The 17,682-nt window shown below is 41.1% G+C and overlaps 2 protein-coding genes across 3 annotated transcripts; one reads left to right on the forward strand and one right to left on the reverse strand.

Annotated features, from left to right (window-relative positions):
- The first annotated feature begins 2,914 nt into the window (after positions 1–2,914).
- On the forward strand, positions 2,915–14,564 carry herc4 (HECT and RLD domain containing E3 ubiquitin protein ligase 4). Of its 2 annotated transcripts, none has more exons than XM_034551804.1 (23): positions 2,915–4,184; positions 4,310–4,469; positions 4,739–4,815; positions 4,912–5,133; positions 5,227–5,318; positions 5,778–5,908; positions 6,090–6,235; positions 6,591–6,667; positions 6,973–7,097; positions 7,275–7,334; positions 8,276–8,387; positions 9,648–9,837; positions 9,923–10,095; positions 10,321–10,338; positions 10,426–10,524; positions 10,635–10,802; positions 11,357–11,500; positions 11,682–11,848; positions 12,004–12,070; positions 12,152–12,234; positions 12,599–12,782; positions 12,994–13,096; positions 13,189–14,564. In XM_034551804.1, the coding sequence occupies exons 1-23, from the start codon at positions 3,959–3,961 to the stop codon at positions 13,395–13,397; spliced, it is 3,033 nt and encodes a 1,010-aa protein (XP_034407695.1). In that variant the 5' UTR covers positions 2,915–3,958; the 3' UTR covers positions 13,398–14,564. The 2 variants fall into 2 exon arrangements, with proteins under 2 accessions (XP_034407695.1, XP_034407693.1); XM_034551802.1 differs by having other exon boundaries at positions 2,916–4,184; positions 10,219–10,338.
- A 415-nt stretch (positions 14,565–14,979) lies between these two features.
- On the reverse strand, positions 14,980–17,286 carry LOC117744437 (cytochrome c oxidase subunit 5B, mitochondrial-like). Its single transcript, XM_034552709.1, has 4 exons — positions 16,030–17,286; positions 15,502–15,572; positions 15,311–15,410; positions 14,980–15,215 (listed from the first exon to the last, which is right to left on the reverse strand). Exons 1-4 carry the CDS (start codon positions 16,307–16,309, stop codon positions 15,103–15,105), a joined length of 564 nt encoding a protein of 187 aa, XP_034408600.1. The 5' UTR covers positions 16,310–17,286; the 3' UTR covers positions 14,980–15,102.
- Between the last annotated feature and the right edge of the window lie 396 nt (positions 17,287–17,682).

Here is a 17,682-nt window from a genome sequence, read left to right on the forward strand (position 1 = left end):
TATTGTCTTTCAGTCTTTCTGAAGTTTAGAATGTATGTCACCTGCGTAAAGCTATAAAAGAAAAGACGTTTGACGTTGTAAAATACTTGAATGAGAAAAGGCCCACCTAACCTACTTTGTATACAGTAAGTGTTACAACAAGTAAATGTAGTAAAAAGCAACAATGTATCTGTGTTGTAATAGATTTCTTTTGCTAATTTATTCATCAAATACTGCCATCAAATAATCCAAATGATCCCCCTTGTGTGACGGCTGTCCACAAAGATGTGTACAGCCATTGCTATGAAGAACATACATTTACAAGTACATTTACTCATGTAAGTACAGTTGTTTAGTATTTGTACTTTAGTTGAGTACTTTTTTTTACTCCAGAATAATAAGAAGGTAATATCATACTTCCTTACTCCACTAAATTTTTCTGACTCCTGTAGTTTGTAAATTAGACTATAACATAAAACACATTGTTAGGAACCACCTAACAGTATAGAATATATGTCAATTTAGCTTCTCCTGGACCTGCTTCAACATGAATACATACATCAGTGTATAAGATATCTGATCCATTCTCCATGGCCATATTCCAGCATTCTTTTTAAATACATTGAGTACAATTTTGACAATATCTCTGTATATTTACTATAATAGGATTATCAAGACTTTTTACTTTGTTGTATTAGTTGTTGTATTGTTATACTATTAGTTAGTTGTGGGGTATTGTTGTTCTGTGACACCACGGAAGCTAATTAATATAATTGTGCTTAAGATACTTCATATGATTTCTTTGTTCACAAAAACAAGTGCACTGGTGTAAAAGATCCAACAGAGGGAGACAAATGAGATCCAGCAGATCAATTCCAATCAATTCATGAGCGTATGAGGTGGACAAAATATGAGCTATATTGTATACAATACTATATAATACATTAAGTATAATCTCATCTCTTTTGTACCACAGATTTTAACTTGACTATTCTTTGGGTCCTTTGTATAAGCCTATTGGAGTATATTTGTACGTTGCTTTCAGAGCATTTTTCTATGTTATATTAGGCTCGTTCGTTAGAGCTGCGCCTCGCCTGGAATCCAGACGAGCAGGGGGCCGCTGCAGGGGCGGTTGCCACAAAACTGCTATCAAGTTTTCAGCTGCGTTCAAAGAACACACAGGAAGTCAGTGTTCAGGAAGTCACAAAAACAGTTGGAACTAGTTTAGTACTAGTTTACAGACCTAATTTTGATCACTATGGCGAAAGAAATAGCGTTTGCATTCTTGATCGCCGATGAAATTGAGGCAGAAGACTACTTATGTCGTAGTACTAACAAGAGTAGTAGTTTTCAGCAGCTGAAGTTGTAGTAGTGGTTGTAGTAGAAGTATCAGTGGTTCCAAGAAGAAGCAGCAGTAGTATAAAAAAGCTGAATCATACTGTAATAGTTGAAGATTGTGTCAACATTTAAAAGTTGAAATGTGTTGAAATGTTTCTGGAGATGAAGTTCACTTCACAGCATTCCAACAAATATATTTAACATAACTAATCATCTTAACGGGCATAATAAATAAGGTTTATGATATTTAATATGTAATCTCACAAATGGACCATGCATTTTCAATCTGTTGAGGTCACACAAATGGGATTTTGCAAAATAAAATAAATCTACTTTTCACAGTGGTCTAAATTTTTATATATTTTTATTTATTTAACTATGTTATTTTTGGGATTGAGGACAACACATTGTAGTTGTTGGATGTCATATTTATTTACACATTTATATAAATACATATATGTGAAGATAGTTGTCATTTCTCTATACATTATTTATTTACAGATGCTAAATAAATAACCTTATACATTATTATTATTATTAACAACCACATATTTGCACTACATGAGACAAATAGCGAACAATCGAATGTTAAGTATTACAACTACACTTAAATATAAGGATTTTCTACAACACGTGGTGTTTGCTGTCAGATCTCAGAGCCAATCAGCTCTCTAAGTGGAGACAGCCAGGCGTTTCCCATCATGCACTGGGCCGCGCAGTCGATGGAGAGCTCCTGCGGCGCCTGGCTCTAAATTCGAAGGCCGCCTCGCTCTCGTGAGTATCGTTGACCACTTGTGCATGACGTCAGAGCAAGTCGGAGGCCGTTTCTCAGGCCGTTTCTCAATTGTGTTCTCGTGGACTTGTGACACGTCATCAGTCGCGGCCCAAGTACTGTTCCAATTCAAAAGTCCGCTTCTCGCAAAGCACGGTAAAAATGCCCGGATGTGACTTGATCCGCCCATTTCACCGGGGATGCATCAGAGGAGACTTGTGCGTACTTTGGGCAGCCAATATCCCACAATGCATTTCGCACCAGTGACGCGGAACAATGGCGGAGGAGAAAATACTGAGCTGAAAGTTGACTTTTTCGAAATACTACTGTTGTTGAGTCACGGAATGCAATTTTAGGATGTTTTCAGGGGAGTCTGGACTCCAAAGTACACAAGTCTGTACTCAGCGTACTTGGTATTGAGAAACGGCCGGACACAAATCTAACCGGCATGCATTGCGCGCCGATCGCCGGCGATCGATTCTGCGCAGAACTGGCTCATCGCGAACGAGCCTATTGTCTTTTTTTCTATTTTCTTTTCTTATATCTTGTGTCATTCAGAGATAGTTGATAGAAATATGAGAACTAAGAACTTTCCCACGCGCATGTACACTTATTACACTTTCACGTGTAGTTCCTTTAAGTTACACACAGCCGTACACATGCATAGTGTATACATAACATGTAGGCTGTTGTAGGCTACACGTTCATTCATGTACATGTGCAAGAGACACTGATACGCATGCGCGTGTGCGCCCTATCTAGAATCGCGACATTTCTTCACCTCCACAAAGTAAAGCGTATACTTCCGGTTAAATGAGTTTGCCTTCAAATTACTAGCCAACACATTTACACTTCAGCATTGCTAAGGAAGTGTTCTCAAAGTCTCGTGAAACAGGAAAACGCCTCATACGCAGTGCTGCTGTGTGTCTACAAATCTAGTTGTACTTCTGAAAGAAGAAACGGACATTCTAGTCTAGTGCAGCTAACCTTTTGGGTCTATTTCAGCTGCTAGCTTTCACAACCCTGGACGACAATAATAATACGATCCGATCTGAGGGTTTGGTAGGATGTGGTATTTGTCTCTGACGCTGTAGAAATAATAACGGTGTTTACTGCTTCACACGTAAGGGATTCAGACTTACGTTAACTTGCTAACATTATCGTAAATAATGTTAGCAACATAAAAATCATAAAATCAGCCATTTATAGTGTGATGACAGCAATGATCTGCCTCGCTGTGGTCTCACGGACGTCAAGAGGCACGCGAGCTTTATTTAGCGGTCCAGCCCGAAAAAGAATAACAACGTAACTTACAAATACGTATACATCGCTGAGTCCAAGAATAAACATAGAAGTTGTTGTTTGTATCATTACTTAGAACTTTTAGTTGTGGGAGACATTTTATTTCCCGATACAAATATAAGTAGTAGCTCCATTTTCCAAACGTAGACGTTTAATTTGGAATTCCAAACCGGAAGTCGTTCTTCTATAATTTAGCGAACCAAACGTAACCGTGAATGTAACCGTAGCTTCCTCGGCTAATCTGTTTACATGTTACCCGGCCAGCTACGAGCTCGTTTTGACAGGGCGGGTTGTGTCGTTAAATCCTAAAGACAGCGAGCAGCTGGACAAGACGGCCAGCCACGCGCGCGCGAGCATTGTACGTGCGCTCGCGATAATGTCAGTTAGCCACAACGTTATTTGGCTAACGTTACCTCGCTAGGTGAGACCAGCTGAAGTGTATCTTGCAACCAAAAACATGGGTGTATCTGAACGCGCTCTGTGAGGTGGTACTCGCCGAGGTGTCTCTCTCGCCCTTTGCAGAGACGCGGATCCTGCCGGAGTGTCTAGCGGAAGGGGAGCGCGACCATGCTGTGCTGGGGGAATGCCTCCTACGGACAGCTGGGCTTGGGTGGGATTGATGAGGAGATTGTGGTTGAGCCACGAACATGTGAATTCTTTCACGGGAAGCAAGTGTGCGATTTGGGGTGTGGCCACAGACACACAACCTTCCTGCTGGAGGATGGGACGGTGTACACCTGTGGCTGCAATGACCTGGGGCAGCTGGGGCATGAGAAGTCCAGAAAGAAACCAGGTTGGTGGCGTGTATGTATATATATATATATATATATATATATATATATATATATATATATATATATATATACACACACACACTTTGTGAGATAACAGATCACATTCCTCTTTGTCTTTCACTAGAACAGGTTGTGGCCTTGGATGCACAGATCATACTGGCAGTGTCATGTGGAGAGTCCCATACACTTGCCCTTAATGACAAAGGGCAGGTGTTCTCATGGGGTCTGGGCTCAGATGGGCAGTTGGGCCTGCATAACTTTGAAGAATGTGTTCGTGTGCCTAGGTACATTTAGACACTAATGTGTCATCTTAACTGTTTGGCTTTAAAAAAAACTTTTTTTTGCTTGTTTTGAATAACACACTGCCTGCTCATACTTTCTTGTGTAATGACACATGTAATTAAAAACATCTAAATGTATGAACACGTTTATCTAAATAACAAAGTCATTTTCCTAATCACATTCTGGTGCACATGATGATACTTGTTTAAACATGTGAATTCATCATTTCTTTTAAAAAAACACATAGACAATGCAATTTTATTCTTTTCAGAAATATCAAGAGTTTGTCAGAAGTACACATTGCTCAGGTAGCCTGTGGGTATTGGCATTCACATGCACTTTCAAGAGGTAAGGATGGTTTGTACCCACAAAATGCACATTTATTCATTTAGCTTACTATGTTTTCTTCATATTTAGACATACTATGTTTATTTCTTGTCATAGGGGGCCACGTCTTCTCCTGGGGCCAGAATCAATATGGACAACTTGGGCTCGGAATAGATGGACAGAGCATTTCCACGCCCCAAATAATTCAGTCTCTGCAGGGCATTCCTTTTAATCAGATATCAGCAGGTGGTGCTCACAGCTTTGCGCTCACTCTCTCAGGAGCGGTGTTCGGTTGGGGGCGCAACAAGTTTGGTCAGCTGGGTCTCAATGACTGCAATGGTGGGTGGTCAAACCCCTATACTACTACTACTACTACTACTTCTGAGCATTCAAACCATCAAGTCAGACTAACTGTCAGGAGGTCTTTTTCAGATCGTTTTTCCCCAGCCCTGCTGAAGTCCCTTAGATCCCAGAGAGTGATTTACATCTCCTGTGGAGAAGATCACACAGCAGCACTGACTAAGTTAAGTTATAACATTTTGGGTTATTTGATAAACCTGCAGTGTTATGTGTGGGAGACCTTGATTTGAGTAAGTGGTAACCTTGAACCAAAGTGGTGTGTGATTAGTGTTGCTGAATTCATTGCTGGCCTTACCATAGAGAGTTATGGAGTTGAACGCAAAAAACAATTCCTTTCCTTTCAGTCACCAGATTAACAATGTGGCTATTTGGAGCTTAACAGCCAACATATTTTACCAACTGAAACATTCTTTTTCTAGTTAAGTAATTGGGGGATTTAGTATTTTTCAGCACACTGTTTCCTGATTAATAAATCACCAGACGCAAGTCACTGACACGATTGCGTCCTACATGTTTTCTCAGTCTGTCAAACCCTGTACAACTGGGCTGTCTGTGAACATTTTGGCCTCGCCCTACTCTTGTTCTCGGGAGGAACCGAAACAACTTGTTTGTTGATCTTACAGGAAGGAGGTGTGTTCACATTTGGAGCAGGAGGATACGGACAACTTGGACATAACTCTACAAACCATGAGATCAACCCGAGGAAAGTGTTTGAGCTCATGGGAAATGTAGTCACGCAGATTTCATGTGGAAGGTAAAATATATGATGTTTATTTTTACACGTTATTTTGGAACATGGAACTCATATACTTGTGTGTCTTGACATCGTCTTGTAGTATTGAGTAATTAGTGAAAAGAAAAATTAGTATAATTGATTTTGTATTGAAATGTCGTGAAAGAACTAAACATTTTCCAAATCCCTGTGCGACTAAAAGGCAGCACACGCTAGCTTTCACACCCTCCTGTGGGAAGATGGACTCATTTGGGCTTGCTGGTAACGGGCAGCTTGGTACTCGCTCCACTTGCAACAGAAAAAGTCCTGCCACTGTCAAAGGCCCCTGGGTAGCCTCCAAATATACAGGTGAGACCCTGGGAACAAAGCTGCATTGAGGATTTTCTGAGGAGTGAAAGGCAGAACCAAACGGCAAAACTCACACCTGCAAAGAATTCAAAGTATTTGGACTGTGACACAATTTATACAATGTTTCCGCTTTGCCCGACAGTCAATATGTAGTTGTGGTTGTAGTGTAGACTTTCAGCTTTAATTCAATTCATATACCAACAATATGACATTATACTTATGGCCCTGTCTGTATATATTAACAAGCTCATGAGCTTTCCTGCTTTGAGTCACTAGATGACTTTCTTCGTCAGCCATACCAACCTCCTCATCTATTCATACATTTATGTCTTGCTGCCATTACGTAACATTGCAGACTCGGAGCCGTGCTGTTATGTCAAGAGGATTTACGCCGGAGGAGACCAGAGCTTTGCTCATTATTGCACTACCAATGTAAGTTGTCATAAATAAAAGGGATTCTATAGTTTCAGGTTTCTCAGAGATGCAAATAAATCTTTAGGATCAATTTCAATTGTGTCTTTTAACTTACAAGTATTTTTTTTTAACAACCGTACAAGGAAATATTCAAATAGACATGTTGGTCTTGTTTTTAATCGCGTAGTCACGTGGATGAAGTATTTCTCCATTTCTTTTATTTGGAGTGGATAAAAGCGCTTCTTCTATTATATTTTAAACATCGGAGACCTGAAACGTCTTTATTATTATTTTTATTAACTTTGACCCTTTTTTCTTCATAGAAACTCCAGAACATGGATGACGTGAGGATACAAGATCCCCACAGAAAGATTTGCACCTTGAACGAGGATATCATACACAAGTGGTGTACCTACTCCCCAGGAAGACTCCCCCTGGAGATCTCCAAGTAAAGTCCTCTCCTCACAAGAAGCCTGGGCTCCCCACATGTTATTGGTGCTATTGCTGCATTAAGTTCATTGGCAATACATTTTTTTACAAGTTGTCACGATTCTGTAAGTTCTTTCTATAGATTTTCTTGTGAAAAGTCATCACACTAATTACTTGTCTTTTATGGTTTCTTTAGTGAGATTGACCTCGTGTTCTCCTCAGCAAGCTGCCTCAATGGATCTTTTCTGTCAACCAGGTAACCCCCTTGTTTTCTACTGTCTGGTCTGAAAGTCTTAATTATTATCAAATCCAATGCTTTTTTTCTTCACTTGTTTGATCCTTCTTATTCAGATACTATTCACAACTGATATACTGTATGCCCAAAAACGTAGAAGTATCAGACCCACTTCTGTTTTACCCTCATTGTGATTCATTGTTTTCCACCAGTTTATATCCATGTCATGTTTCATCTGATCCTTGTCCGTTATATTGTTTTGAAGGTTGTATTGGCAACATGGATTTGGCCATTACGAAATAATCAGCCAGGCCTGGTCCATCTTATCCCGATAAAGATCATTTAATTTCTCAATAATGAGATATATATATATATATATATATATATATATATATATATATATATATATATATATATATCCCGATACGGCATGTTCTCTGATAATTCAATAAATATATAGTCACATGAAATAACCATGCGGTAAAGCTCATTTTTGTATACTCCTGTAGGAATTAAGTATTGTTTAATAATCTCATTGAACTGAGTCGTGATGTAAAAACCAAACTGAAATCTTTAAATAATATTCCCTCAAAATTTGAGTCTGTATGTGCATGTCATTATCAATTCAGTGGTCGAAATAATGTGTCAAGATATCTCTACGTAATTTCATCACGATACGATTTCATTTTTAAATGATAATGATAGTCAGTCAGGGTGTTTGACTTTGTGCTTGCCAGTTTACTAAATTACTAGGTATTAAGTACACAATCTAATGCAGTGCAGTACAATAGTCCTGCAACTCATCCTTTCCTATTTATATTATATAGATATTATCTCATATATACATTGTTGATTCAACTCTATGGTTTGATGATAATATTGTTTCTAGTATTCAGTCTCCCTCTTGTAAGTAAGTGTGGGGGGTAATGCTACCGAAACCAACAGCTCTGCTTCTCTTCCAGCCATCCAGATCACTACAGTACCAGCAGCAAATGTTCAGGGGTGGATATGAACATGGCTCGCCTCCTGTTGCACAGAGTGGTCCAACGAGGTCACCATGAGCTTACTCAGCAGGTCAGTGGTCATAAAACAAAATATCCTGTTGTTGCATGAGTCCACGTCGCTGTTTTTCCACTAGTTTATTACATCTAATTGTTCTAATATTGTACTGTACTTGCGTTAAATGTACAAAATGGCATTCCACCTGCACAAACCATAAAAAACAAAAACAAGATTTGTATTTCTCACTTTTCTTTTTCGCTGCTTATATCATTTGGTTTTGGTGCTTGCAAACGGTTGTATTTAGTTTACATAAGGAATATATATTGTATAACTGTCAGTGGAATGGCACACAAATCTGGTCCCCTTCCATAAGCAATCTCAGTAGGGCCCCGTTTATTATTAAAGTACATGTGTCCCATGTGCTGTAAATGAGACTTTTTATAGCCCTCTTTTCTCAACATACTGTAATTACTCTGTATGGCTTTTACCATGAGGATTCACAACATAATTGAACATAATTCCCGTTACTATATCCTGTGCCGAGGTCAACGGTGAAAGCATTACTGTATTTTATAATAAAAGACAACTGAATAAGACTTCATTGTCTTCTCACACAAGTGTTTGCCCAGTCTGTTATAGTAGTAGCATAATACAGTTTAAGAAACTTTAATTAAATTACTTATTTTGTTTTGACAGCACGTGTATGTTTTTACATATTTGTGTACATGTTTCTTTGAGGGCACTGCCCATGTTGGGGCCCTGTCTTCTTGGTTCCACTATTCTCCTCACTGCAGCACCCCTGATACCTGTCTTCAATCAATCATTCTTACTGAATTGATCCGACTCGCACCCATGTCATCGTTGCGCACCTCAGTGTTTTATAAACAGTGTTTTTATAAAATAAGCATTGAGTCAGCGTATTCATTAATTAGGATTATTACATTAATCCTAATCTCTACAAACAGATGCTGCATATGAATGCAAAAGGACAAGATGTTCCGTTGATGGAGTAGTATTGACCAATCACGTTCGAGCAGTATTTGGTTTAATGCAGTTAAAGAATCCATGTGAAGATCAGAAGAGTATCAGCATCAGCCGCTATGCAGTCTGGGAACCGATTGTCTGACGGTGATTTAGTTTTTTATTGTTGTAAAATTAGCTTGTAAACTGTCTTCCTTTTGAAATAATCCGGACGTCTCTCAACTCCAAAAGCATTTTCCAATCGGACTCTGCACAAAAAGCACCGCACGGAAAAGTAGAGGCAGATAGCTGACGGGTTCCAAGATTGTGTTAATCATAACAGACCTATATACTTTCATCTGTCTCCCTCAGATTGCAGCCAGTCTCGAGAAGAACCTCATTCCCAGACTAAGCAACTCTCCTCCAGACATTGAAGCCCTGAGACTCTACCTCACTCTTCCAGAATGCGCTCTCTTCAGGGACCGAAATAGTTACGTGACCATCGCGATCCCGTTTGCCAAATCCCTCCTCAGTCTGAAAGAGGCTCCACTGAAGGTTCTAGGTAGGATGAAGAATGTTTTTTGTGCTTTATACCACACCCAATAATTTTCCCCCTCACAACATGGTTGGTCTTGTATTTGCGCCAGGAAACTGGTGGTCTACATTTGAGCCCCCAGTCTTCCAGCGGCTGGTTGAGTTGTACAAGGAAGTGGTGGTGTATCTGCTGCAGATGCACAAGATGGGCATTCCTTCGGTAGAGCAGAGGATTTTCACTTGTTTCCTGGACACGTCCCTCCGACTCCTGGAGATCCTGCACACGGTGAGAAATGACCGAAAAAGAAAATCACACATAGATCTGTGTTACAACAGCGGTCGCATTGACCTCCTTCAGTACCCGGAAGAACTGTTGATTACGAAAGAATTGTCTGGTCTGTGGTTTTAGGTGAGTGAGAGAGCAGGTCACATCATTCAGTACGATACATTCTACATCCATGAGTTGGATGACCTAATAGACATCAGAAATGACTACATCACATGGATTCAGAGGCAGATGTACCCATTGGTGAGTCTACTACTTATGTCACTTAATGACATTTGTCTATGTTTAGGCATTCGTATGAACCATTTGTTCCTGCCTCTGTATCCTTAGGGTCATGATGGTGTGGTGACTCTGTGCAGGTATCCCTTTGTGTTTGATGCCCAAGCAAAGACCACGCTGCTTCAGACTGATGCCATCATACAGATGCAGGTAATAACCAGCTGAATCTCGTGCTTTCAAAGGATTTGACATATGCCGTCTGCACTGTTGTATCTTTTGAAACATAAACATGTTTTTCAATCCCCATGTTGTATTGATAGATGGCAGTGGACCAGGCACAGATGCAAAACTTCAGTTCCATGTTCCTGCCAGCGGTTGAATCCGTCAACCCGTGCCTCATCCTCATTGTTCGGAGAGAAAATATTGTTGGAGACACCATGGAAGTCCTCAGGAAATCAAAGAATGTCGACTACAAGAAACCACTCAAGGTAAAAGCTGTTATAATCTAGATTGAGTGTATGTGAAAGGTTTTGCTCATAGTGACGACCCCATTGAAAATGACTCCATAGCTTTAGCGTCTTTCAGCTTTTTGTTTTGGTTCGCTACGATGCAGCAGACAGCTGTTTCCAGCAAAAGAATCCAGCTCTAAAAACCCACTGTACACGACCTGCCCAGCACCAGCAAGCAAACAGAGACATTTAGCGAGTAGCTGGTGAACATAGTGGAGCATTTAGCTGGAAGCAGGTGTAGACCCAAGCTGTGCTAAAAAGAGAGTAATTATCGGGCTACCATTCTTCAGGTAGACACAAAGCTGACTCATGCTGAAGGTGAATTGTATGTTTATGATTATCAACAACTTATTAATTCAGTAATGCATTGTCTGTGATCGATAGTTGGATGAGATCTTCAAATATTATGATATTGTAACTTAAAGGGTTGTGCTTGTAAAATACATGCAGTATATTTACAAAGCTGTGTTGCCATTTCGATCGGGACATAAACGGTGCGACTGTTGCTCTAACGTTTCCGAAACTCATGGCAGGTGATCTTCGTGGGAGAAGAGGCGGTCGATGCAGGAGGCGTGAGAAAGGAGTTGTTCCTCCTGATCATGAAAGAGCTGCTGGATCCCAAATATGGGATGTTTCGTTACTACGAGGAGTCCAGGCTCATATGGTTTTCAAACAAGGTACTTCCTGTATAATTAACCTTTTGTATGGTCCAAAATATCCCGAGCTGTATTGAAATGCATGCAAGTGCAAAAAATGTTATGGACACACAACGTATAGGCATACATTTTTTATAGGTACCTATTTTTGCCTATTTTGTTAGAGTATGCTCTAACTAAAAGGTGTGATGATCCTTTACAGACCTTTGAGGACATTGACTTGTTCAACCTCATCGGGGTAATCTGTGGTCTGGCCATCTACAATCTCACGATAGTGGAACTCAACTTCCCTGTGGCCCTTTATAAGAAGCTGCTGAAGAGGAAGCCGACACTAGATGACCTGAAAGAGCTAATGCCAGATGTGGGAAGGTCAGATTAAGGAACAGTCATCTGAGGTTCCCATTTAACATGTTTATGAATGTCAGTTTACTATAGTCATTTATTAAATGCATATGACCACAGAGTTCAGTCTTTTTCAGAAAAATACTGTCAAATATGTATATTTCTGTCTCCTCATAAACCAGGAGTCTGCAGCAGTTACTCGACTACACAGAAGACGACCTCGAGGAGACCTTCTGCTTAAACTTCACAGTAAGATGATTGACAAACGGCAGTCTCTGTGGTGCATGAAGTGGAAAATACATAGTTGTGACTTCCAAACACTGCCTACAGATCACAGAGGAAAACTATGGTGCCATAGAGGTCTTGGAGCTGGTACGGAACGGCGAAGACATCACTGTCGATAAATCAAACAGGTACAATTGTCTCGATTGTCCTGATAACCAGGAGAAAATCAATACCATTTTCACATCTATGCTGTAAATATGGGGCTGGAGCCAGAAGCCACGTAGCTTAGCTTATAATAAAGACTGGAAACAAGGGGATAGGATAGCGTGGCTTTGACCAGCTCTAAAGCTCATCAATTAAGACATTCTCTGTTTGATTCAAAGGCTGAACTGTTAAAACACATTTCTTTCCAGAATCAATCTTCTTCAGTGTTTTAACATTACTCTTTCAGATTTAGAAATCTGGTCGTATTGTTGTTATCCCGCTCTATTTTACATGTAACATGTTCAAAGTCACTTTACTTTTGTGCAAATTCCTTTTTTCTTCCTGTAGGCAGGACTTTGTCTATGCATACGTAGACTATGTTTTCAACACATCCGTGGCCCCGCTGTTCGAGTGCTTCTATGCAGGCTTCCACAAGGTGTGCGGTGGAAAAGTTCTCGAGCTGTTCCAGCCAAATGAACTGCAAGCCATGGTCATTGGCAACACCAACTACGACTGGACGGAGCTCGAAAAGGTCTCGCTTCCTATTATCATGACTCATTTTGTATGAAACCAGCATTACTAAAGATTATGACAAAATTAAGTTACTAGATGAAATGTGTTCTCTCTTTCCTGTGTATTTAAAGTGTATTTTCGAATCTTTGAAAACCCTAAATCTAGAAGTGTAAACAGATATTGAGTATCCCATTTTAAATGGTTAAAATAACTTGTTTCTCACCCTTCAGAGTACTGAATACAAAGGGGAGTACTGGACAGACCATCCCACCATCAGGCTCTTCTGGGAGGTGTTCCACCGTCTTCCTTTAGAGGAGAAAAAGCAATTCCTCTGTAAGTGCTTGGCAACTTGAATCCAAACTAATCCACCTTAATTCTGTACTATAAAAGCTGGACATGTGAAACGATGTCTCTTGCCTCAACAGTGTTCCTCACAGGAAGTGACCGCATACCCATTTTGGGCATGAAAAGCCTGAAGCTGGTGATCCAGCCCACCAGCGGAGGGGAGCAATACTTACCTGTGGCCCACACCTGCTTCAACCTGCTGGACCTACCCAAGTACAGGAGTTTGGAAATACTCCGGGAGAAGCTTCTACAAGCTATAGATTACAATCAAGGCTTTAATCTTGCCTGATAGTACACAGAAATGCCTATAACTCCATGTCCAGACTGTTGACGCAACCACATTCCCAAATGGTTTATTTTCGCAGACGGAAATCTGCTGTAAGAACTAACTAAGAGTTGGATGTCTAGACTTTCACAGGTAATCTTGACTTTGATTTCCCAGCTTTTTCCCCCCGTGCCATCACAGTATTTGATGCTCTATTACAAGTTGATTCGCATTTGATATTTATCTTGTAGATATGTTCTTGTTTGGATATGACAAGTACGATTAGGCAAACTACTGTTACTTAGAGCAGCGGTCCCCAACCTTTTTTGAGCCACGGACCGGTTCCGTGTCAGACAATACTTTCACGGACCGGCCTTCAGTGTGCGATAAATATGACGTAATAAAATGATACGACCGGCATAATGTGCTTAAAAATACAACTCACCATGACGCCGAATTAGTGGCCCTGAGCTTGTTTATCTGCACCGAGCCAGTGCCATCTCGGGGTGATGGGAGACAACGACACCCGAAGTGTATCTGTTATGTCCAGTCTGCTCCGTAACTTAGTTTTCGTCGCTGTGATTGCAGAAAACCCGCTTCACAAAGAAGCTCTCCAAAGACTTTTTTTTTTACTCATTTTCTCTCGCTTGTGGGTTTGCTATAGCTCGCTAGCTTTTCTCAAGAGGTTACTGATGTGTAATACGTGACCTCTTGAGATGTGACGTATTTCATGACCTCGTGAGAGGCTCAGATGCACAGACGGATGTATCCGGTCCTTTATAAAAATAAAACATTCTTCCGACTTTGATAAACGTTTCTTTTTTTTTTTCATTCACTCGTTCTGTACCGGTCCGGGGGTTGGAGACCGCTCACTTAGAGTACAGGGTATGCATACAGCAACATTAGCACCTGTAAAGTATAATGCAATGCAGTAGCACTACCTTGATGAAGCTTTTAATGTAATAGTGAGACGTTTCTGTGATGTCTATTTTGGTGTACAAATACACCGTGACCTCAAAATGACAAGATTTTAAAGCGACAGCTCTCTGACTGGGTTTCAACCAAAATGTAAAATTTTAAGCTCCCCATGGTGCATGGCTACTGCAGTGAATCGTGTTGTATTTTACAGGAGACCATGATGTTGTGTCCATCCCCTGTATATTAAATGTTTGAACCCAGTTCACACACCAACTCCCTCTGTTGTGGCATTTGATTGAGAGCAGTGCGATGAGTTTGCTTTTAGATCCTGATTCTTGGCTGTCAGCCTTAAACGATGCACAAATAAAAACAAAGTACAGCCACGGAAATAAATGAGTTACTTTGGGGATAAAACTCTTGTTTAAGGCTTTTTTTCTTCTTTTTTTTTTTTTTACAGTGTAGTCTCCTGGACTACAGTTATTGCAACATTGTGCCTTTCGTAATTACAGCGAAAAGTTAATGAACATGATCACTGATGAAGTATTTCCAGTGTTATATTTAAGGACATGTCAACAAGATCAGTACCACTAAAAGTAGTTGAGCTTCAATGATTGGACTTGTCCTTCGTCACAGCGCCGTGGTTATGTTCCCTGATCAAAAACCTGACACCAGATTTATATCAAGACAGTTGAGTTAAAGTTGACATTTAATGAGAAATGATATGCACACATTTGCAGTATATGGCCATGAAGGAGGCGGATATTGATGTCTGCATTGTCCTGTTTGTACAGCACTTGTGTTAATTTTAGTTTCAATGGGGCAACTCATGGTGGACCAGTTTATAGTGGGAACCACAGGAAGGACAGCGCTGAGAATCTCCCTCGTGGAGCCAGAACCACACAACAGATGTGTTGTCTTCTTCACCTGCAGAGAATTATATCACAGATCACCTGGTTTGTAATGTATACATTGCATTTACACAGATCACTGGACTTTGTTTGTAAATGTGCATCACTTACAGATACAGCCCACCAGTCTCTTGGTTCCAATGCATGGCACAATGTGAGGCTCCCCCTTGGTGCCAGCATGCTGCCTGGGCTTTAGCATACTGTAGGGATCCTGTGTTGTGAATGTAAAGACAATTAGCACATATATTATTAGATTCAACCGCAGTAATAACCCCAATGTACTTGTGCATAAATTGGCCCACCTTTCCCTGTTTGAGGGCCTGCAGAGCGCGTCGCTCTAGTCCGGTCGCCTGTTCTTCATCTGTTGGTATTCCTGACAACACAAATATATATGGGACAGGTTAATATTAAGATAATGATTAGGTCAGGTGGTGCTGTGTGCACATCAGTTGGGCTGTACATCTAACGTTACTTGAACGTCAGTAACCATATGCCACCCACACCAGCCTGCTCCGGTCCCTTATTGGGGTACTGGCATCGGACCAACAGTCGCCTGCCAGAAAGGGCGGGTCCATCAAAGGCCTTCCCTCGAGTCAACAGTCCAAACGACCTTCATTGTTTGATTCAGACGTAATAGTGACATTAAGGCGAAACACATTGGCAGTGGTACATGGCAGCGCACAGCAACAAAGGTCAACATTATTTTCTTCTCCACATAATAAAACACCAGCGATAGCGAGCTTGACGTCCTCATGCAGAGATATCCGTCTGATGGTTGTCATGCCGTCCGTAATACACACACACACACACACACACACACACACTCCTACCGTTGGCTGTGGCCATCGCGTGGTGCAATGGACGAGCCACCGCGCTGCTCCTCAACTGCGCTGCTGTTGTACAGACCCGAAGAAGTACACGTCCCGCCATTCTTGACGCGCAGCAGGTAGACTGACCTGAAGTTACTGTCGGGTTGGAATGAAATGACCCCGGCCACCGCCTGAGTGGCAGACAGTCCGATCCAATTGGAGCAGCAGTGATAACCAATGGAATTGACCCTTTGATAAGCCCCGCTCCTCGAGCACGGACTGGCCAATCGTAGCTCAGCATCGGCCAGGGTAGTGAAAGTTATAAAGGAGGAGAGGAGTTAACTCAAAGTCTGAAGTTTAAGGTCATTCAAAGAGTTTCTTCAATGGCCAGTGAAATTGACAACATTTTTGAGAAACCAGATTATTATGGAGCTAAATCCATGCCAATAGTTTTGTTCGTTTGAAAAAAAGATTTGAACCTGAAAATTGATGTTTTGGTCTTGATTATTGAACAATTCAACAATGTATATTTTCAATCTTTTTTTTTACAGTTTCGAATCTTTTTTTCGTATCATGAGTGACAGCTTAACAAAGAAGGCTGACGACCTGCCTCAACTACGTTGCCTTCAAGAAACGTGGGTACTGCGATAATTAAGACTCACTCCTTTATATACAGCATATTCACGTGATTGGCAGTAGACACAATTATGTTTAGCAAGCTGTTTTAGACCACACTTGGCATGAATCGCAGTGAAAGAACAACACACTTTGCCAGGTTGTGGTGTTCAAAGATCCCGCTATAATATCTGACGTTTCGCACTTCCACACACTACCTTGAACACAGCGTGATTCTGCGATAGCGTCTGCTCCACCCGGTCCGCCTGCTGGCTCCAGCGGGCAGGTAAGGCATTTAACGTTTTTTGTATAGATACTAGCACAGGCGCTGCAACGGAACAAGCAACCCAGGCAATTGCCTAGGGCCCCGAGCTGAAGGGGGCCCCGAGGGACGGCTGACGTCAATGACACAGGGCCATTTCCGAGTTGTCACTGAGTAGTTGCTAGTAGGGGGGCCCCGACAGACGGCTGATATCGCTCCATATCAGCGACACAACTTGAAACCCCCGTAGACACTGCAATGACACGTCGGGAATCTCCCTAGTGGGGCCCCCTTACTAGCCGGCATCGACGTGCGGTGCGGGTCAAACACAAACAAACAAAATGAAAAAATTAAGCGAACATATCACTCTGGGCACACGAAACGGAAAAAAAAAATACATTGTTGAATTTTTCAATGTTCAAGACCAAAACTTGAATTTTCAGGTTCAAATCTTTTTTTCAAACGAACAAAACTATTGGCATGGATTTAGCTCCATAGCCGTGCACTCAATGTACTGATACTCCAGTATTTTATTATACTTATAGCTCCAAGTCTTTTTCCCCCAACAGAACTGTACATTGTTTAGTTGAGATCAAGTTGATTTTTGGTTGTAATGATAAAACAGGCTCAAACAAAAGACATTTGACTGCATTCAGCTAAGATCTGGACTTTTCGCGTTTAGTCTCTCTCACCTGTTTGACTGGAGGTCCTAGTCGACTGCAGGTTTCTCTCTTTCAGAGATGTTGTGTCACATAGTAGTGGTTGCAAAGTTTTTTGCAAAAAGGCTTTCTGGAACC

This window comes from Cyclopterus lumpus, chromosome 15 (genome assembly GCF_009769545.1).
Source record: "Cyclopterus lumpus isolate fCycLum1 chromosome 15, fCycLum1.pri, whole genome shotgun sequence".
NCBI lineage: Eukaryota > Metazoa > Chordata > Actinopteri > Perciformes > Cyclopteridae > Cyclopterus > Cyclopterus lumpus.